General features: G+C 43.7%; 1 protein-coding gene and 1 long non-coding RNA gene across 2 annotated transcripts in view; one reads left to right on the top strand and one right to left on the bottom strand.

Annotated features, from left to right (window-relative positions):
* Positions 1 to 12,064, top strand: part of LOC147034627 (uncharacterized) — a 73,257-nt gene extending 61,193 nt beyond the window's left edge. Inside the window, exon 4 of the long non-coding RNA XR_015059533.1 lies at positions 11,885 to 12,064. This is a non-coding gene — a long non-coding RNA (uncharacterized LOC147034627). The remainder of the gene's footprint in view (positions 1 to 11,884) is intronic.
* The window catches only part of LOC147034626 (protein disulfide-isomerase-like), a 61,496-nt gene extending 46,307 nt beyond the window's left edge, over positions 1 to 15,189 (bottom strand). The window contains exons 1-3 of the mRNA XM_085886405.1: positions 14,962 to 15,189; positions 11,877 to 12,083; positions 8,205 to 8,338 (exon numbers count right to left, since the gene is read on the bottom strand). Of these exons, the coding sequence (XP_085742531.1) occupies positions 8,205 to 8,338; positions 11,877 to 12,083; positions 14,962 to 15,151 (531 nt within the window). The 5' untranslated portion in view covers positions 15,152 to 15,189. The remainder of the gene's footprint in view (positions 1 to 8,204; positions 8,339 to 11,876; positions 12,084 to 14,961) is intronic.
* Positions 15,190 to 22,473: the final 7,284 nt, after the last annotated feature.

Here is a 22,473-nt window from a genome sequence, read left to right as displayed (position 1 = left end):
TGGCGCCCGACTCCGCGGGCCAGCCCGCTGGGACTGCCTGGTATGGGGTGGGAAAGGGGCCCCTTGTTGCACCATCTCAGCGCGGGGGAAACAGGAGGGGGTTGTTGATGCTCGGGGGGATGGAGGATATCTCCCTGTCTCGGGTCCCGCGACGAGTGTGCCTCCACCACGATCTCGGTCGCGCGCCGGCCTCTCTCCCTCCGGCGCAGCTCCCGACTGACGCGAGCACCCCCCTCGACCGCTCCTCGCCGCCGCCACCTCTCCACAGCTCCGTCCTCTCTTCACTCTGACTACCACCACTTCTTCCCAGCTCCACCGACAACTCCCAACTGCGAACTGCCTTGACTGACGAACGCAGCCGGCTTATATCCCCCGTGGTCTCGCTCCTTCACCTTGACCCTTTACCTCCGACCTTCACCTCTAACTGGCTCCCCCATTGACCGAGGAAAAGTGAGCGTGAATGCTTTTGATCCATGAATTTGCATAGCGACCACACTCCAACGTACCTGGAGGCGGGGCCAAATCGCCCCACGCTCACCGATAGGACGGAACAGAAGTGGGCGTGAGTCGTTTTTGATCCGTTTTCTTCGGAAAGGCCGTGCCTCTGCACCCGCTGCTCGGTGCGCGCCCTGCACGAGTCCAGTATCGGTGCCCACAAGTGGCGCGGGAATAGTGGTGATGCAATGGTTGCGAGGGCGAGTTGTGACGGTAAAGGTTGTGGCTGTTGTTGTGAAGCGGCGTTGCGGTTGGTCGTTGTTGTGTGATGGCTGTTGAGACGTGGTTGGTGGTGGTAGTAATGGCGGCTGGTCCAAAATAAAGATAGTAAAAGAAAAACGGCTATCTAAAAGGGTCGCAGCCCACATAAATGACATTTATTCCCTCTAAACAACGGGTTTGGGCCTAACTACACATATACTTACCGAGATATCTCACCTAAAAGGGACCTGAATGGTGGTTTGCGAATTTCGTCAACCACAACAATATATATCTATCGAGAAGTATTCCATTAAGTAACTAGTAGTATTCCCCTGTTCATTCTGCACATTTCAATACCAATCATGTAAAAATAGGGTGCATTGCTTTGTAGTTATGGCTATTTCACTGATTTTCGGAAATGGTCAAAATTTTCTCATGGGGGTATCCTTCAGGTGTGAATATTTCATGGGCCGCACACCAAAAAATGAGGACAACAGGGCAAAATGAGTTACTGAGATCCCCATCTTTCATATGAAACCTCTTGGATCTTTGTGTCAAGCCGGTTGATTAAGTACCAAAAAATCTGACCTATACCGCTGGCCTAGATGTTTTGAAGGCCTGGAGGGAAGAATGGGATTGAACAGAGTGAAGGAGTTTATTCCAAATGCGGTGAAAAAGGGGAATGAAAGAGTGAAGGTGAGCAATGATTCGTGATTTTGATAGTTTAACCAAAAGGGGGTTGTTAGCAGACCTTGAGCGCCCTGTGGAAATATGGTGGGGACAAATCGCAGACAGAGCAGGGGGGGGGGGAGACCGGAGAGGAGACGGTAGAAAACAGAAAGACCACGGACCTGCCTGTGGTGAGAGAGTGAGAGGCCCAAAGACTCAGTTTCATCACGGGAGATACCAATGATCCGAAATGCCTCGGTTTCCACAGCGTGAAGTCGAGAAAGGTGAGAGGCAGGATCACCAGTCCAGAGGGGAGAGCAGTACTCCATCAGGCTGCAGATGAAAGCTTTGTATATTATATGGTCAGGAGTTCAGGAGGGCCGAGGAAGGACTTTGCACGATGGAGGATTCCCAGTCGGTGACTGGCTTTGGAGGCCAGGTTGGAAATGTGGCTTTCCCAGGACAGATCATGGCAGATAGTGAGACCCAGAAGCTTCAAAGAAAGGACTTCTTCCAGAGAATTGTTGAGAAAGTAGATGGGGAGGGGTTTCCAAACGGTCCTTTTGGAGAGACATAGTGAGAGTGTGAGATTTGTCAGGATTGAAAGACATGTTCCACGTGTTGAACCAGTTTGTGATTTTACCCAGATCTGCAGAGAGCGAAGAAGCTGCTGCCTGCCGGTTCTCTATATGTCTTTGCCAGGGATGCCAGGGATATCTGAGGGATGGCAGATGGTACGGCAGAGGGTGGAGTCATCAGCAAAGAGAGAAGAGAATTTTCCAGAGTCGGAGAGATCATTGATGAAAACCAGAAAAAGAACAGGGCCCAGAACGCTACCTTGAGGAACTCCAGCCTGGACAGGAAGAGGGGATGAGAGAACTCCATTTAGGGCCACGCGTTGGCTGCGACAGGAGAGGAAGTCTGTGAGCCATGAGTGGATATGGCCTTGGATACCATGGGAAGAGAGTTTGGTGAGCAGGGCAGGGTGCCAGACTGTCAAAAGCACACGATATGTCCAGGGATACGGCTCGGATTTCCCGTCCGGCATTGAGGACCTCCATCCATTGATGGGAGAGCAGAAGCAGAATATCCATGGTAGAGTGACCTGGTCTGAAACCAAAATTGATGATCGGAAATCAAGCCATTGGTGAAGAGGAAGGATTTAATGTCTGAAGCGATGATGGATTCCATAACCTTGCTGATGATTTGCAGAAGGCTGATTGGTCTGTAGTTGCAGGGATCTATTTTTGCACCTTTTTGTGCAGGGCAGTAATGTTTGCTGATTTCCAAGCAGATGGTAGATGACCTTGAGCAAATGAGAGGGTGAGTAGAACAGAGAAAGGGAGAACAAGAGCAGAGCAGATGAAGGAGTTTGATTGAAAGAGACTGCTGGGAAAGTTTGATTATTTTGGGAAGAAGTGTTGGATTGAAAAGAATATCAATTGTTCGGTTTTTAAAATTTAATATGTATTGAGAATTGACAAGTGAAAAAAAAAATTGCATAGATGGAGGGAAGAATCAATAGGTGGAGATGGAGAGAACGTCAAGTTGAATAGTGAATTTAATAGAGGGTTGAAAAGAATTTGGATTGATGGCTGGAGTAACAGCCTGTTCTGCTTGCCAAGCTCTCTGCGTGTGGCATACATTTGAGGATGCCTTCATTGCGAGATATCTAACTTGCGATTTCACTCATGCAGTCTACACATTGCTATCAATGAAATACTCTCTTCTCCTCTCCCAATGAAGAGTGGAGGACACAAAGACAGTGGCTTTGCCCAGTCTCTTTGGCCCATCTGGCTTGTCGAAAGCTCACAATAATCGAGAATGTCTTCAGGACATTTTATGTTTTATATTTTATAGAAACATTTTTTTTATAAAAATTTTATTAAAACTTTTTTTTTAATAAAAATTTTATAAAAAATATTAAAAAATCAGGACATTTTATAAAAACCTCCGGATTTGGCGCGTTGGCAGGTCTCCTTCACGGCTCTTTGCTGACGATCTCAAAGTTAAGTTTCCGGTCGTTATCTGTCCCATTTTACCTGTTTATTTTCCTACCTACATGTTACTGTGTGTTCCTAGTTCGGTTTTGTTTCAAAACTCATGCTATTTTGTGAGATTTCATCAAACTTGTCTTTCTGGATGCTTGAGGCCTATCCTTGAGGCTTGAGGCCTACCGGTTCCCCTCGGTGTACGACGTGTTTGTTTTTTTCTCCCCATTGTCTTCAATCTCTATCTTCCCCACTTCCTGGTGTCTCCCATCCCTCTCAATTAATCTCTATTTCTTGTCTTAAATCCCCCAAAAAACCGCGACCTTTCTCTGATTTTTCTTCTTCTTCTTCTTCTTCTTCTTCTTCTTCTTCTTCCACCTCTTCTTCTTCTTCCTCGATTTTTTTCTACAACACTTCCATGACCTAATCTGTTGAAAACTCTCTCAAACATTAATAATAATAACAAAAACAATCTCTAACAATGGTTCAACTTCCTCTTTCACACATGTGGTACTCTACTGTTTCATAATGCACTATTCTACTATTTAAACAGACTGCTCTCAATTTGACCTCTCCTTCATACCTTGCCTAAAAAATCCAACTGTTACAGCGCTTCTTCTCTCCATTCTCTGAATTCGCCTTTATTGCATCCATGAAGAATTGTGTTAAATCGCATCTCTGACCTAAAACTTTTTAAAAAACCCCCAGTTTGCTATGAATGTTTGCTTTCCATCAACCATTCTTTTTTTCCAACTACAGTGCCAACTCACCCCTCTCACCCCTCTCATCCACAAAGCAACCATCCCACTCTTCTCCCTTCAAGCCTCCCTCTCACCCCTCTCATCCACAAAGCTGCCTCCTTCCACTTCCCTAATAATCTGCCGAACAGAAACTTTCCTCTCCCAAGACTTGTCTGACTCCCAAGTGTCTCTCCCTGGTTACACCCTCCTCCGGTATGACAGACCTGAGCCTCGTCCTGGTGGAGGAGTTGCTCTCTTCATCAAAGACTCTATTCCTCACTCTCCATGCACTGCTCTCACTCCCCCACACCCCCAGGAATACCTCTGGCTACGGCTTCCCTCCACTCCCACCTCATGTTTATATGTGTACTGTACCGTCCACCGAACAGTGATGACTCCATCTACACCTCACCATCCGAAAACATGGACCAACTTCTATCTTCTCATCCAAACTCTCTCTTCCTCATATGTGGCGACTTCAATCGTCATCACGCCAGTTGGCTAGGTGTGGGTACCTCTCTCACCTGTCATGGCACCTCAGCAAAAGGCTTCTGCGACTCATTGGGACTGAATCAATCGGTCAACTTCCCGACCCGGATCTCAACCAATGGTACTCCATCTCTTCTGGATCTGATTTTGACAAATTTCCCTGACAATATCTGCTGCTCTTCCTCCGCTCCAATCGGTTCTTCTGACCACATCCTTGTCAAAGTGGACATCTCTCTGGCTGTTATCAGAGATCCACCTCACTGCCGTCGAGTCTGGCATTTCACTCAAGCCGACTGGCAGGGTCTCCAAGCAGCCATCAAACTTATAGACTGGTCTCCTATCACTACTTTCTCAAACATCAACTCATCCTGGGAATTCTTTCAAAGAAACTTGCTCTCCCTCGTGCACAGATTTATCCCCTCTCATCTTCAGTTGTCCTACCCTTCCTCCCGCCCTTGTTTCACTGAAGCTTGTGGTGAGGCAGTTGTCCTGAAACAACTTGCCTTTGCCTCATGGAAAGCAAACCCAACTGAGGGCAATCTCGGTTCCTTCCATAAAGCTCGGAACAAGTGTGTATCTACCCTCAGGAGAGCCAGAAAACAACATCTTTCTCATCTCAAGTCTGAACTCTCAAACCTCTCTCTCTGTTCAAAATCCTGGTGGCGTCTAATCAAATCTGTTTCTCGTGTATGTTCCCCCTCCATCACCTCCCTTTACCTCAAATGGCCGCACTGCAGATACCGCACGTGAAAAAAGCTGAATGTGTAAACTCGGTGTTTGCAGCTAAATCTTGTGTCCTAAACCCATCACTATCTCTACCCACTTTACCCAGTCGCACCCAACTGTCCCTGGACTCTGTGTCCTTTTCTCCTGACAAGGTGGAGAGCTTGCTGTCAAACCTCGACTCAGACTCTGAAACCGGTCCAGACGGCATCAGCCCACGTGTCCTCAAAACCTGCTCTTCTGCTCTTGCTCACCCTCTCTCTGTTCTATTCACCCTCTCATTTGCCCAAGGTCATCTGCCATCTGCTTGGAAATCAGCAAACATCACTGTCCTGCATAAAAAGGTGCAAAAACAGATAACTGCAACTACAGACCAATCAGACTTCTCCCAATCATCAGCAAGGTTATGGAATCCATCATCAATTCAGACATCAAATCCTTCCTCTTCTCCAATGGCCTGATTTCCGATTATCAATTTGGTTTCAGACCAGGTCACTCGATACTGGATATGCTGCTTCTGCTCTCCCATCAATGGATGGAGGTCCTCAATGCCAGACAGGAAATCCGAGCCGTATCCCTGGACATATCACGTGCTTTTGACACAGTCTGTCACCCTGCCCTACTCAGCAAACTCTCTTCCTATGGTATCCAAGGCCATCTCCACTCATGGCTCACAGACTTCCTCTCCTGTCGCAGTCAACGTGTGGCCCTAAATGGAGTTCTTTCATCCCCTCTTCCTGTCCAGGCTGGAGTTCCTCAAGGTAGCGTTCTGGGCCCTGTTCTTTTTCTGGTTTTCATCAATGATCTCTCCGACTCTGGAAAATCCTCTATATCTCTTTGCTGATGACTCCACCCTTTGCCGTACCATCTGTCATCCCTCAGACCGGCAAGCAGCAGCTTCTTCGCTCACTGCAGATCTGGATAAAATCACAAACTGGTCCAACATGTGGAACATGTCTTTCAATCCGGACAAATGTCACACTCTCACTATGTCTCTTCGAAAGGACTGTTTAGAACCCCCCCCCCCATCCACTTTCTCAACAATCCTCTGGAAGAAGTCCTTTCTTTCAAGCTTCTGGGTCTCACTATCTGCCATGACCTTTGCTGGGAAAGCCACATTTCAAACCTCGCCTCCAAAGCCAGTCACCGACTGGGAATCCTCCGTTGCGCAAAGTCCTTCCTCGGCCCACCTGAGCTCCTGACCACTTACAAAGCTTTTGTCCACAGCCTGATGGAGTACTGCTCTCCCCTCAGGACTGGTACTCCTGCCTCCTACCTTTCTCAGCTTCACGCTGTAGAAACCAAGGCATTTCAGATCATTGGCATCTCCCGCAATGAGGCTGTCTTTGGGACTCTCACTCAATCACCGCAGGTTGGTCGGTGGTCTTTCTGTCTTCTACCGTCTCCTCTCCAGCCTTGCCCCCCCTGCTCTCTCTGAAATTTGTCCCCACCACATTTCCACAGGGCGCTCAAGGTCTGCTAACAACCCCCTTCTGGTTAAACTATCAAAATCACGAATCACTGCTCACCTTCACTCTTTCATTCCTCTTTTTCCCACCTTTGGAATAAACTCCCTCACTCTATTCATTACCATTCTTCCCTCCAGGCCTTCAAAACAGCTGTTCACCACCACCTCTTATCATCCCCCATTCAAGTCCTCGATCTTTTCTGCCCCCGGTAATCCACCCAAACCCACCTCCTTCAAATTCTCTGATTTCCTTCCTGAAAGTCCCTGTAATGTCCATCTTTTATTCCCCATGTTCCCCATCCCATCCCTCTCCCTTCCACAGATCTCCTAATGTCTCTGTTCCCCACTGTTTTGTCCTTCCCACTCCCGCCCCTCTTGTCTCATGCCCCCCTTGCTGTGCGTTGTGTGTTCGCTCTACACGAGCCTCGACAAGGTATGCAAAAAAAAAAGAAAAAGGACTGAATATATGCAAAGATCACCTCCAAACCCAGTCTCATACTTGACATGCTCTGTTGTTACCTGCCATTCATTGAAAGATCAGAGCTGATCAGAGCTGTTCAGAGCCTACAAAGCCTTTATCCATAGCTCAAAGGATTACAGCTCTTCCATATGGGCTGGTATGCTTGGTGTTGGCTTAAAGGTTAGGGTGGGAGGCTTTGGATCCTCGGGTCCTGAGTTCAATCCTGTTCAGCTGTTGAATTAATACCAGGTGGGGTTGACTCAGCCTGTCATCCTTTTGAGGTTGGCTAAATGAGTACCAGCTTGCTGGGATGATTGAGACATTTGAGTATCCTGTGTGAAAGTGGTGACATGTCCAGGATTGGGCCCAATAGCCCAGGAGACTGCTTCAGCAGCAATGACGCTCTGTACAGAGTATTGTCCCAATGGAATGGAACTTCAACATTTAACAAGAAGCAAGAAACAAATGCAACAAACGCCCCACTTCAGGGAATGGAAATGACGTCAGAAAAGCATTGCGGGGCACTCACCACTATGCTACCCTGCAACTTGACAATGCACAACCCCACACCGTGAGGGCTACATTGCAGAGAATTGCTAAATTTGGTGTTGAAGTGTCACAGCACCCAGCTTAGAGTCTGAATCTCACACCGTCAGATTTTTATCCGTTTGGCTGGATGAAGGAAGCTCTCTGAGGTTGGAACTTCAGTGATGATGATTAGTTGCAAATGATAGTGCATAGATTGATCAGAGATCAACCAGCCTCACTTTATTATATGAGAACCCATAACCTTGTCAAGCAGGAGTGTGTGGATGCGTGAGCGAATTATGTCGAAAAAGAACTAAAAAGTCCTCCACAATGGAGAAACATATTTGTTTGGGAAATCAAAATTCACTTTACCTGTTGAGTTAACCTCAGATACACATCCCAAAATTAATGATTCATTACAAGAGTGGGACACAACTCACATTGAAAAAAGCAAGGACCACAGTGTCACTTTTGTTGAGTAATGCTTGTGCACTGGCAGCTGTGTCTAATTCATATGCAATGGGACCCGTCCGTCGTGCCAGCCATGCCAAGATTCCAGCAGCGTTATGATCTCCTGTTGAACACAGTATCCATGGTTAAATTAAGGAACCAGAAAACTTCACCTGAACAAAATCTTTCCAACATGGAGTGTTCAAAAAGATTAACGAACGAAACACTTACAGACACTTCGTGACGAGGCAGAAAAACGTATAACGAGGCATACATACCGCATGAAATTTTAAAAAATATATGTATTTTCTTACTCGGTAGACATACTTACATACTGCTATTGAAAATAAATGTTGGTCTATCTTGGATAATTGAGTGTATATCATTCATAGAACATTGTGAGCGCTCCTCATACGTAATAGTACATTAATTTTTCCAGCTTTCCTTCCAACTTCCCACCACCATCCCTCCCTTTCCCAACAACAGCACCCAAATATGACCGAGTAAACAAACTATACTGGGCTCTCAGTCTTGCCTGCGAGCTGCTGAATGCTGCCATTTCCATGACATCAAATGACCACTAGCCAATACTGCTTGCTGAGCTGTACCAAGTAGTCTGATCAGACAATGCACCACATCACCATCATTAAATTGATAAATCAAACACTTGTTAAAGATATTTCACACCTGGACCTATAAGGAAGGCAATAATAGCTAATTTTTCTTCTACCGGCTGCTTACTCAAGTTTATACATACCCAAACTAAGCTAAATACACCTTTAGATTCTCTTCTCCATCATATGTCCCATACGTGAGGTCACAGCGAGCCAGCTTGGAGCATTCCCGCTGATGAATTAGCTGTTAGGGTTAGGGTTAGATCATTGCGAGATCAGGGCCAAAAACGATATGGAGCACGATATCTCAAAAAGCTAAAGATGGATTTGGATGAAACTTGGTGGACAGGTTGGGAGTGCACAAGGAAAAATGGATTCAATTTTGCGGATTCAAATACGAGAATTATTTAATTTTTAACTGATTCTTCACCATTGAGAGATGGGGCGAAAAATGATATTGCATGGTATCTCAAAATGCTGCGGATGGATTCGGATTAAACTTGGTCTACATGTTGGGTGTGTCACAACGACTAAATGATTCGATTTTTGTGAAGATCCTACTCCGGATCCGAGAGTTTTTCAAGCGATTCTTCACCACTGAGAGACGGCGCCAAAAACTATGAATCGCATGAGATCTCAAAAAGTTGTGGACGAGTTGTGACAAAACTAGGTGGATGAGTTGGTTTGGTGACATGAACAAGTCGATTAGATTTTGGTTAAGGTCCAGATTCAGATCAGACCTATCAGTGGCATACAAAATGTGAACTATTCAGCCTGTCGGAGGTACTGTATGTGATCCTCCGAGTGCCGTTCCGTTTCGCCAAGTGTCACTCTGTGAGTGATTTGTTTTTTCTATCTGTCTGTCTGTCTGTCTCCAGATGCCAGTTTATGATTGAGGAGCTACTTAATTCCAATTTAATATTAAATTTTTAACAATGGAGCACACTCATGAAAATACAAACTTGCAGTTTAAGCTGTACTTTGGCTCTGAAATTGGGAAATTGTTTGGAATCCTGTCCCAATCGCATATGCACAGAGAGGAGTAAGGTAATTTATTTTAGTCTATCTGTCTGTCTGGTAGTCAAACAAAATGGAAAATCATTCTAAACAGAAAATTTACTGTTTTGGAATGGACACAAACAACAGGCAGGAATAACACATTGAATGTGTTAAATAAGGTGGTGTAAAAGACGCTGCATCAACGGCCGTAACCTTCCGAAAAAGTTTGTTTTGTTTATTTTCTACAGCTTTTAAAACCTTTATTATATTTCAGTTGAATTATATCCTGAACACTGTCGAACACAAATCGCCTTCTTTTCACAAAGTCTCCAGTTTTGCCGTACCTGCACAAAAATATTACGCCATTACACACCATCTCGACCAATCAAATATGCCGCTCGCATTCAGCATTGGGGATTATCGAGATTCATACAAAATCGTAGCTCGTAGGAAATATAGATTGTGCTTGGAAATGCAAAGCAAGAGTTTAAAACACCCTTCCCATGTCATTTTTCTCAAGACTGTACAGGGTGAGGTGTTCTATGAACTCTCGAGTTGATAAAGGGCTGCACTGACATCTCTGATAGCAGAATGAGAAACCATACCTCCCCGTGCAACATTATACAACTTGTTATCATTGATGACAATTAAAAAAAAATGATAGGAACAGAAATCACCACAATTTGGTTGAGTAAATTACGAAGAGAGGGCACCACATGGCACAAATCTTCCCGAAACCTTGACGGAAAACAAGCACCTATTGAACAATGAAATATAATATCCAAGCTCGGGCCACGGTTTGGACAGGAATGATGATGGAAAGCACAGGGACAAATCTAAAATGCTGGGGTGAGGTTAAAGGGAGGGTGACTAAAGTGACCGTACCAACAATCTTCCTGCTTGTGGCTCAAGACCCTGGATTCTGGACACCAAGCCCCATTGTCCGTTCCAATGGCACCCGTAGCTTCCACCGGTTCACACTCTGCTGTACCGTGCCGAGCCATCTACGTGTTGGGCAGCTCTGGAGCTCGAACTCTTACTCTTACTCACCGAATCAAGCTCTCACTGCACTGCACTGGTGAACTCTCCAACCTGATTCCTGACTCGGATTTTACCAAAGTGAATTTCACTCGAAACCCGGAAACTCCCGTGTCATTCACTCTCGGACACCCCCCTTGTGCTCCAGCCTAAAGCAAGCTCTGAAGCACCAGAGATACGTTTCCAAGTCATGACTGGATCTGGAGCTATGGTGCATTTCCTGGGGGTAATGTGGACCAATGGAGAGTAACAATGAAGTATTCATTACCCTTGCTGGAAGAGGTGTATTGCATTCAGGTCCATTTGTCTGTTTGTCTGTTTGTCCGCATCGAATGTGCTAATGAAGGCCAAAAATGCCACCTTGTGGTAGCCAGTAGTACCCATTCTCTTTTTACAACCAATTATGTCTATAAAGTATGTACAATTAGAATGTGAGTAGGTCTATAAAATAATACTCTAAAACCAGACAAAACAAGTCTGGGTGAGGGTATGCAATCTTTGATTGCTCGTTCTAGTTATTGTGGTGGGGGGAGGCAGTAGCAAATCCAGGGGGGGTTTCCTGGTTGCCCAGAAACCCCCTCCCAACAAAAAAAATATTTACCATAAATACCAACAAAAAGGAGAAATAAATCATTATTGTTGAGGTAAGGTTGAATAACTTTCTTCCTGTAAAAATGAGGGGGGTAGGGAAGAGGGATCAATATAATGATCAAGATGCACTGGATGCCCCCCATTTTCCCAGACATCTCTGCTTTAAAAGTAGCTGTCATTGTAATAAAATATCCCACAGTATCATTCACGAACAGGAGGCAAATTATTGGCAGCACCGTGAACAAATTACAAATCCCTGCCTGATTGTGCAAGGGGGGGGGGGCACTGCATCAGCAGAACAGTCGTGCTTCAGTAATGAAGAAATTCCACGGATGAATTATAATATGCATTTGCCAAAAAGAAGTTCCTTGCATGTACAATCTCTTTTACTACGTGTGAAGTGTAAAAATTAATTCTCACCTTTGTAGTGCCGTGGCTTCTTCCTGTCACCGTCTTTGAAGAAGATGAGCGTGGGGAAAATGGGGATGCCAAACTCCTTGCTGAGTGCCCTTTGATATGCCCCATCCACTTTACCGAGACGGGCCATGGAGCCCTCCTCATGCAGGTATCGTGCCGCCTCCGTGTATTCAGACGCAAGTTGTTTGCAATAATCGCACGACTGCAAATCTGCATCCCACAGGAGAGTTAATATTTGAATGATCAACTGGACAGTTAGGTCACCTGTTGTTGCTTGTATTAAAAAAAAAAGAGAGTGGCATCATCCATGGTGTTTAGTTCAATATTCAATTCCATATCCCTTGAAAGTATAAAAAAATCAATAATCATCTTAGAACATGCACAACACCTAAAAGATTGTTATAAAATTAATCATTGAATCTTCCAGTGGCTGTGATATCCCATTATTCCCTCCAGTGGTTCAAGCAGAAGCTGCACCACCATCTAACGTCACCCTCCACCCCATCATTACCTCCATTCTTTATGAACCCTTCCCAATCCAACCCCTTGTTTGCAGGTTGCAGTGTTTCACCCTCTCCTCTTTTCTTGTTTGTTAATTCCATTGCTTATGGTGTCTAAAAGTTTCTCCGCTGCACCACCATCAGTTCGTACACCCCATCACCTTGCTCTTCCATGAGCCTCGATCTTACAGAGAAAAAAAAAAAGACAAAATTTCATGCCATGGGATTTCACTTCTGTTCTTACCTTCCTATACCATCACCCCACATGCATACAAACCAGCAACATTATTCGAGTACAGATCAGTGTCTCGACAATATGTGCATGGGCAGAACGAATTGGAAGGCAGATGGACGACTGGCAGAGGAAGAGCTCCAGGATGCACATCGTGCGAACACACAAACTTCAAATCAGTAAAAAACTCAAAGCTTGAGCAAAGTAAAATAAGGGAGATTTAAAAATTGGTAAAAAATAATAGTGGGGGGTGGAGGGGTGACCTTGTATGGGTATTTTAGTGTAAGAAAGACTGTGCTGCTGTCCCTGCGGAACTTCCTTCATCAGACTCCACCCTTATCTTGGCAAGTCAGCTGCAGTGGTGGCTTGTGCTCAAGTGGAAAAGTAATAGAAAAGGGAGAGGACGAAGAAGCAATCCTCTTGTGGTCTCATTTTGATAATAGCTCCACACAAGGCGACCAGGAGGCGTTTTGTATTCATAAGAGGACAGAAGCCGGATTCGCTCAGCCGAGCTGTAGAACCTGTAAAGTACTCAGAGTCACTATTTTTATCTGGGAATTTCCCATGTAAGGGTCACCACAAGGAATTTAACGGCTACTGCTAGTTCCAGGCAACTCTACCTCAACAATAAAAAGGTTTCCACAAGAAGCCTACACAAAAGTGGATCCAATCAGATTGATCACCTCCACTTTCAGGAGCATCTCAAGGAGATGGGGATGGGCCAGGCATCTGCCTGGAGGATGGCCAGACGGAACGCCCCTGGAGTAGCGGCGGAAAGTGGATGCAGCGCCGCGCTGCTCCGGTGCATGCTCCCATACCTGACGCGACTTAACTTTCAGAAAACGGACACAGAGTTATTAAAGGATCAATGGGACTTATCCAACAATGTGCAATGGGTTCTTACAATTAATCTGGCAAGTTTTAGGGATCAAGAATTTCTCTGGCAAGCCAACAGCCTCATCCAGCATCCCCCCACTTCCCCCTTAAAATTATTTTATTATTCTATCATACATATATATATATATATATATATATATATATATATATATATATATATATATATATATATACATACATACATACATACATACATACACATAATTACCCTGGTGATGTCTGTGCCTGCCCCACTGTTCCTGTCCTCAGCACTCTCCCTCCAGTGATAATTGTTAAAATGTTCGATTTATTAATTAATGTGAAGCTGATGTAGTGCAGGCTTGATGAGAAAAATGATGCTCCTGGCACACTTGGTTGCCATTTTTGTTCTCCCATATTATCCTTCTAATTTTATGAATTTCAATTCACTCATTTTGGCCCAACCAATTTACGCATACGTATTAAATAGATGGCTGTGAAGGACGAATGAAGCAGCTGCTGTGTTTCCACGATTATCAAGTGAGATAAGAGCTGTGTCTGTGACCTGTGGGTAAATAGAGGCTGGTTTGTAACCAGATGCGAGGCTCACACAGCGGTTACACGTCGTGTTTAAAAGTGAAAGGGGGTATTTGTTTTTTTGTGTACATTGTCGAGGCTCGTGGAAGAGCAGGAGCAGAATGGAAGGGAACAAATTGAATGGAAAGAGGGAAACACCAACAGCAGAGCATAAGTGAGAGGGAGATCAAGGGGGAGGGGTGGGGAGAAGGACACATGGGGGTGAACAATAAGCTGCACACAAGCTGAATGAAACACAGAAAGAAGAAAAGAGGGAAGTGGGAATGAAACAGAAAAGGAACAAACCAACGGACAACTAAACTTGAAGCCCTGGAGGGAAGAATGGGGCTCAACAGACTGGGGGGAGGGGGGGTGATTAGTTGTTCCACAGGTGAGAGAGAAGAGGAACAAATGAGTGAAGGTGAGCAGTGAGCCCAGATTTTGGGAGTTTACCAAAAGGAGGGCTATCGGCAGACCGTGTGCTCCATGCAGAAACCTGGGAGGGATAGAGCCAAGAGAGGGGGCAGAGAGTGCAAGACCAAAAAGGAGGTGGTAGTGGTGGAATAGAGAGAGGCCACCTTACAGATATTTCATTTTAATAGGTATTGTACAAGTACGAAGTCTTCCTCGAAACAAGATATTCGAATAAGTCATCCACAATGAGTTACATCAACGTAGGATGGAAACTCTTGCGGGAAATTGCGAACATGTAACGTGCCGGTACCTGAATAGTAAAATATGAAGTCATTATGACTCGATGTAGACTACCCATCTACAAGCACGAATTATGATCCACTGAACTCGCCGTCGTTTTCACTATAATCCCATGATTATTTCTTTCCAGCATTAAAGCGAATAATTGTGAAAAGGAACTGTCGTGATGCCAAAGTCAAAATACAATTCCAGGGAATTCGAATGAACTTACAAAACTCCACGAGTAGGTACGGGTGAGTGGCCAGCACTTCGTCGAAGTTCTTAGTTGTAATCACTATCACCTTGTCATCTTCCTCCATTACGTCGTCCTCCTCTCCATCCACAACAGCCTCGTCCTGCATTCGCACAACACATGCCAGGAGCAGCAGAAACAACGCCACAAGGTGTGAACTGGAAGCCATGGTGACCTTCAACAGTGGATCCCGCCTAGCACGTTGGTCGCTTTAAGATAAGAAGGTGCAGCTGAAGTGGGATGGGCAGGATGCGTGGAGATATCTTACTGGTAGCACTCTTAGGGTGCGTTATCATGCTAAAGACAACAAACTCAAATGAGCTAAGATCCTCGTCCTCTTAATGATGACGTCATAAAAACGAATATGACGTCATTGTGATGTATCAGGTTTGCAATAAATTATGTTTTCCCAATTCCCTCCCCTCCTGTCTCATGCCCCCCTTGATGTGCGTTGTCTGTTAGCTCTCATACGAGCCTCGACAAGGTATACAAAAAAAAAAAATCTGTGCTAATGCCCGGCTTGATTCCCGCAAACAAAATTCAAACAGCTTGCCTAGTTTCGGAGATAATGGGATAGGCGATTTCCATTAGCGGCGATATTATGACGTAAACTTTTTTTCTAGGAAGAATTTCCAAAACCGGAGATGGTTACTGCCTGCGCGTGGGCTTTCTGCATATCCATGGCAAGTTTCACGAAGATCCGATGAAAACTCTGGGTTGTGAAACAAAAAGTCAAAAAATATGAATGACGTCATAACAATTGATATGACATCATAGTGATGTATCATATGTGCGGTAATTCATCTCTGATAATACCCTGTTCGATTCCCGCAAACAGAATTCAAAAAGCTTGCCTCGTTTCGGAGATAATTTTTTAGGCAATTTCCATTAGCGGAGATATTTTGACGTCATAACTTTCTAGGAGGAATTTTCAAAATTGGAGATGGTTACTGTCTGCGCAGGGTATTTTTACATATATATGCCAAGTTTCAGGAAGTTTCGATGAAAACTGAAGGTTGTGAAACAAAAAAGTCCACAAGAACAACAACGTGAGTAAGACTTAGAGATCCTCCACGAGGATCTAAAAAAGTCCACAAGAAGAAGATGAAGAACAACAACGTGAGTAAGACTTAGAGATCCTGCACGAGGATCTAAAAATCAATTCAGAAAACCACCATCACCTGGGAGTCGTCGAGCCTGGTTCGATTCCCGAATTGACCATAAACTGTCAAATTGGCGTTTCGCATGCAGGGTGTCGCATCACAAAGTAGACCGTTCATTGCATGACGTTAAAGATAGAAATAATTGGGGCATAATAGTAGTTGTTGTTGCAGTAGTAGTAGTAGTAGTAGTAGTAGTAGTAGTAGTAGTAGTAGTAGTAGTAGTAGTAGTCAACAGTAATGGCAAGATGTAAATTAAAAGAAAGTAGAGAGACAAGAAGAACCTCAAACAATTTATTTACTGAATTATGGCAAATATCTGATGCAATATGTTGAATCGATACATTGGTGTAATGGAAGGATGGAGCGGCATGATAGCGGCATATAATGCTACTGGTTGTCCACTACTCACTCATCACTTTACTTATTGATTCTGTAAAAACTCAAGCTTCAGAGTTGAAGTAGTTGAAATGACATGAGGTAATGACAGTGAAGAGAATGGAGTGGAAGATAAAATTGAAACTGGATATTGGGCTAAATTTTAACACCCCTTTTGAAGATAATTAACGGGGTGCTCATCATCATCATGAAGATTACAAACAATTCTAAAAAATAAAATAAAAAGCCTTACCAAGATGGCAGTGCACTATCTTGTTCAGCCCGTTGTCACCTGACAGGGATGTTAGATTCGCCATTTTCTTTCGGCCTGCTCAAAAATGCCTCGACTTGGAACAGGCCGCAATGGTTTCTGTCCGATAAAATGCTCAAACCTTATTTTTTTTTCACTTTCTTCACTCATATCATTGGAAGCCTGATATTCATATCTACAAAATTGTTGTATACATCGCTTTTGTACGTAGGTGCTTGTAAAGTTTTCAAATTAAGAGCTTGCGGCAATTTTATGCATAAAATGATGCGATTTCCCACAATGGACTCTCACGGATGAATTAAAGTATATAGTCGTAATCTGTCGTGTCTCTCCTCTAACCTGTTCGTTGCAAGTGACTTTACAGCTATTTGGCTTCCACTGCTGATGTGTATATCAAAATGGTTATAAAGCATAACAAGTACGGATGGGTGGCACGCACTGTCACTCTGCTAAACAAAACCAAAAATATATGTATTCCCCTTTTAGAATAACTCTGCGATGGATCAAAGTACAAACTTCAGGCCTTACCCATCTGCAGTGTGACCCCGTTGTGTCATGTAGTGCCTCAGTGTGATCTGGTCCACCCTCTGAAAATGGTGTGGAATTTTTTTTGTACATGGCCACATTGTTTCACTTTTTTGTGATCCGCTTCCATTACATTAATATAGATGTAGATTATGTCATCGAGTATGGCAGTACTCTATATAGAGGGATGATGCAAGGAAAAAAAAAAGGCTGCCCATTCAAATGTGCACACAATGATACGCTCATAAACTACTATAGCGTGAAGTCATAAGCATTTAAAAGCCATGCGTTTTATTCTCGAGCATTTTCTGAACTACCAAGACTTAAAAATATTCCAGAATACATTGCTAAAGTACCACAACGAGATTGCTAAAAAGCCAATTTGTACTGTTGCTTCTTATTATTATTCCTCTTCTTCCTTTCCAAAAATAATGTAAAACTGTAGCCCGACCTAACACAATAACTGCTAAAGCCATCATGGTGATTGCAACGTGATGAAGTTACTTTGCCTCTGGGCTAGTGCATGCAGCCCAAAAGTGAAAAATAGATAAAACATAAATCATTTTACTAGGAGAAGAAATTGAACATGAATGGGGACTCAACCAAACCAAACCAGGACCGCAAGGGGGTGGGTGGGAGGAAAATGGACAGTGGACCAAACCATTCCAAAAGTGATACGTATCTGAACCATCCCCCAAATCAACTGAAAAAGTACTAAAACAATTAAATAACACAGATGGATTTAAACCATACTAAAACAACAAAATATATGAAACATTAAGCTTCTTTTTTTTTTAAACGATAGCTGGCGAGTGGCATCAGTGACCCGCCATCTTGGAACACTGAAGGAAGGCTGGTCAGCTGCACTGGATTCAGTAAAACAACTGGTGTTCTGTTGTGCTTTCGTCTGCAATCAAGCATTCCCATCAGTTCAAAGTCACCAAAAGCATTACTTGACAAACCATATAACTGGGACACATCCAGAGACAAACTCATGTCCGGACACGTCCAGAGACAAACACCCGTCCATACATAAACATCACCTAGATACGTTCGGAGACAAACACCGCCCGGACGCTTCCAGAGCTAAGCTGTCCAGAGACAAACACTGCTCAGATACGTCTGTGGTGTATGGGTGGAGCATGTATTGTATGGGCGGAGTCCCGAGTCATCGGGGTTGTCTATGCCAATACACCACAACGTCAGGAACAAATTCCTGTCAGGACACATCCAGAGACAAACACCACCTGGACGTGTCCGGAGCTAAGCTGTAAAGAGACAAACACTGCTCGGACACGTCTGGAGACAAACAATGCCCAGACACATCCAGACACAAACACAGACACGTCTGGAGACAAACACCGCCCGGACAGGTCTCCACCCAGACTTATCCGGACACAAACACAGACACGGCCAGAGGCAAACTCTGCCCAGGCACGTCCGGAGACAAACACCGCCCAGACAAGTCTGGAAACAAACACCGTCTCAAGACAAACTAACACTGTCCAGAGACAAACAATAACCGGACACGTCCGGAGACAAACTCCGACTGGACACGTCTCAAGGCAAACAATGCCTGGACATGTCTGGAGACAAATTCTGTCCAGACATGTTCAGAGACAAACTCCGTCCGGACACAAACACCACTCAGAGATAACCCCCCCTCCCCCACCCAGACACATCCGGAGACAAACAGCGTCTGGACATAATCACCAGCCAGACAAGTCTGGAGAGAGGAGGGAGAGATATGTGTGTGAGAGTGCTGCTCTGTATTAGGTGGGGGCAGAGTGAGGATGGGACAGAGAGGTGGGGGAGGGGAGGGGAGTTAGCAGAAATAAAATGTAATGCTCTATGAAAACACACACACACACACACACACACACACACACACACACACACACACACACACACACACACACACACACACACACACACACACACACACACACACACACACACACACACACACACTGCATTAGTGCTTGGCGATGTCGGCAATTCTTCAGGAATCGGCAGATTGGAGTCAGTGTGATTACCAACTGCAGGACATACTGTGTACAACCCAGAAACCTTTAGCAGCTTTCATCCTTGTTTTGAGAGAATTTCAATAAACAAATTATAAAAACAACATTGCATTATAGACATTTCAGGGAGATGTGCATAAACATGAATCTTCAGAAACGTCTGCCAATAGTCATGTGACGGGTGGAAAAAAAATTGGCTTTGCAATTTAAAAATCACGTTAATATTGCAAACGGCTCGAAAATCAGATGTTATCAAATATATTTTGCTTTGAAACTCAAAAAGAGAAACATATAACCTTTACAAATCATGTACCTCCACCTTGTAGCAACTGCCGACTGTACATTCCAATCAGGACAGGAACTGTACCGCTATCGACTGCAGGGCGCTTGGCAAGTGTGGCTTCAGCACTCAAGCAAGCACTCCAATTAAATGGCTGATAAGGAACGGCTGGCCAGGCTGTGGCAGCATACCATATCTGATCCGTTTAACTTTAAAGCTGGTCTTCACTGAACCTGCAGCAGTTAAAGAAATTAAATGAATTCTTTCAAACAATGACTTTATCCACAAAAGAGCTGCTGTTTAACATAAAAACCCTGGAGGCATCACAAAGTTTAATCGCCCATGAAATACACATTGTAGATTATCCGTCACGTTGCCTGCTCATCTATGAATGCGTCACGTGGTTCATCGGTTCACCGACCATGCAAAAGCTATCTTCATTTTAAAACGTCTGTTTTCAACCAGATTTGCTTTGATTCCTTGTAGAGAACCTTGCAAAACCTCCGAAAGTAAAGACACAGATCTGGCAGACACGATGGATGAGCAGTTCCTCTCGGGGATGGGGTGTGAAGTCCAGTAGTGAATTCATTAAATCATATAGTTCAATGAAGCTGGTTAATTTTAGCACATTCCTAATTTTTTTGTTCACTCAATATAATTCTCTAAACAGTAGAAAAAGATAAGTTTAAGGTTTAGGAAATTTCACATTTTCTTGTGTATATATGGAGAAGGAGGGAACATAGCCTTGCTTGCTTAAGTAAATAGGTATATAGGCTTAGTTATAAGACTCATTATTTCTTTAAATTATCAGATTTCACAACAGATTTCGACACTTATTTCGTCCGGATGGTATCCGATCCTTAAAATGGAAATGATCTTTTAATGATATACTTGAATTAGTCCGTGAGAGTAGATCGTGGAAAATTGCATCATATTATGCAAGAAATCGTTCCAAGCTCCTAATATGAAAACTATAGCACTTACAAAAGCGATGTATACAACGATCCGTAGCTATGATGAACAGGCATTCGATAACATGAGTGAGGAAAGCGAAAAAAATAACTATGGTTAAGAAATCATTGCGGCCTGTTCCAAGTCAAGGCCTGGTTGAGCAGGCCAAAAAAACATGGCGGCTTCAGATGCAAGCGAGGTAACCCAGGATACGCCTGAAGACCCCAAGCAGAGTGGTGACCGAGGATGCGCCTGGTAATGTTTGTGTTGTGGTAATGATGTGTCCTATTTTGTTATCGTAATGTGATGTCATTCTTACGTTGTTTGCTTGTTTTTTGAAATTCTTTCTGTATACAGGCACTTTCCTATTTACATCATAAATTAGTTTCTGGAAAATATAGTTTAAATCAAGTGTAAATCGAACTTAAAAGTCCCGTTTATTTAATGTCTTAACACTCGGAAGGTCAAAGCAGTCATCACCTCCGCCACTGAAGGTGAAGGAGGTTATGTTTTCACCCCTTTCTGTTGGGGAGTCGATCGAGTCGAAAAAAAAAAAATTCGAAAAAAAATTTTTGGGATTTTTTTTCTACCCTTATTATTATCAGTATTTCCGTCGATATATTTGGGTAGTCGATCGAGTCGGAATTTTTTTTTTTTTTTGAGATTTGTTCTACCCTTATTATCAGTATTTAAAATGGCGATTTCAGTCAATACAATGGTGATTTCGATGAAACTTGGTTGGTAGGTTCATACCATGACCTAGTTGTGTGCAAATGAGAACCGTTGCTATGGACACCACTGTTGCCTAGCAACGGGACTTTGAAATTTTTGAAAAATCATTAAAAATTAATTTTTTCGAAAATCAAAAATCGGGCCATGAGCGACTGTGGGCAGTACAATCAGCCATATTGTCTAAAATTTCCAGCTGGATCCTATGAAAACTGTCAGAGAAGATAGACTTTCAATGAACCCTGGTCAAAAACAATAAAAAAAACGAAGTTCGTTATATCTCAGAGACTTTGAATCAGATATACATGAAACTGGTAGGGTAGGTTCATAGTATGTCCAAGTTATGTGTGAGGAAGAACCGTTGCTATGTACCCCTCCATTGCCTAGCAATGGCCGAAAAACCTCTAAATGTGGGGGTATTTTAACGAAAAAAACAATCTGCAGCATTAACCCTTGAAGCTAGAATAATGAATTTTATTGTGCTTGATCCTCAGGTCATTCCCCATCGAACGGGCCCATCGCGTCAGGTTATGTTGGGTAGTCGACTACCCATGTCCGCCTCCCAGCTTGTCTGTTTGTCTGTGTACAGGATATCTCAAAAAGTTGTTTTTGTGGATGAAATTTTGTGGACAGGTTCGGTGTTTAACAGGGACGAACTGGTTAGATTTTGGAGAAGATCCGTATCCGGATCTGGATACGAGAATTATTTAATTTTTAAGTGATTTTTCCCCATTGAGATATAGAGCCACAAACGATCTCGCACTGTATAGCATGATATTTCAAAAATGTATTGGGCCCGATATGTTCTCGTGGATCAGCTATTTACGTGACAAAAGTATGTGCTCCTCCGAGTGCCCTTCTAGTTTTGACTGTTTTTGTTTTTTTAATTCCTCATCCTGTTTGATAAGTACAAGGTTGCTGTTTCATGACTTGTCATGAAAAAAAGGTCTAAATTACCTGTATGGATTTTGGAAAGATGAATTAAATCAATAAAAAACCTCGAATGAGCTAAGATCCTCGTCCTCTTAATGATGACGTCATAAAAACGAAGATGACACGTCATTGTGATGTATCAGGTTTACGATATATTATCTGTGCTAATGCCCGGCTTGATTCCCGCAAACAAAATTCAAACAGCTTGCCTAGTTTCGGAGATAATGGTATATGCGATTT

Source organism: Eptatretus burgeri, chromosome 1, assembly GCF_056783735.1.
Source record: "Eptatretus burgeri isolate ZD-2024b chromosome 1, Ebu_testis_v1, whole genome shotgun sequence".
Taxonomy (NCBI): Eukaryota; Metazoa; Chordata; class Myxini; order Myxiniformes; family Myxinidae; genus Eptatretus; species Eptatretus burgeri.
This window is presented reverse-complemented; position numbering and strand designations above follow the sequence as displayed.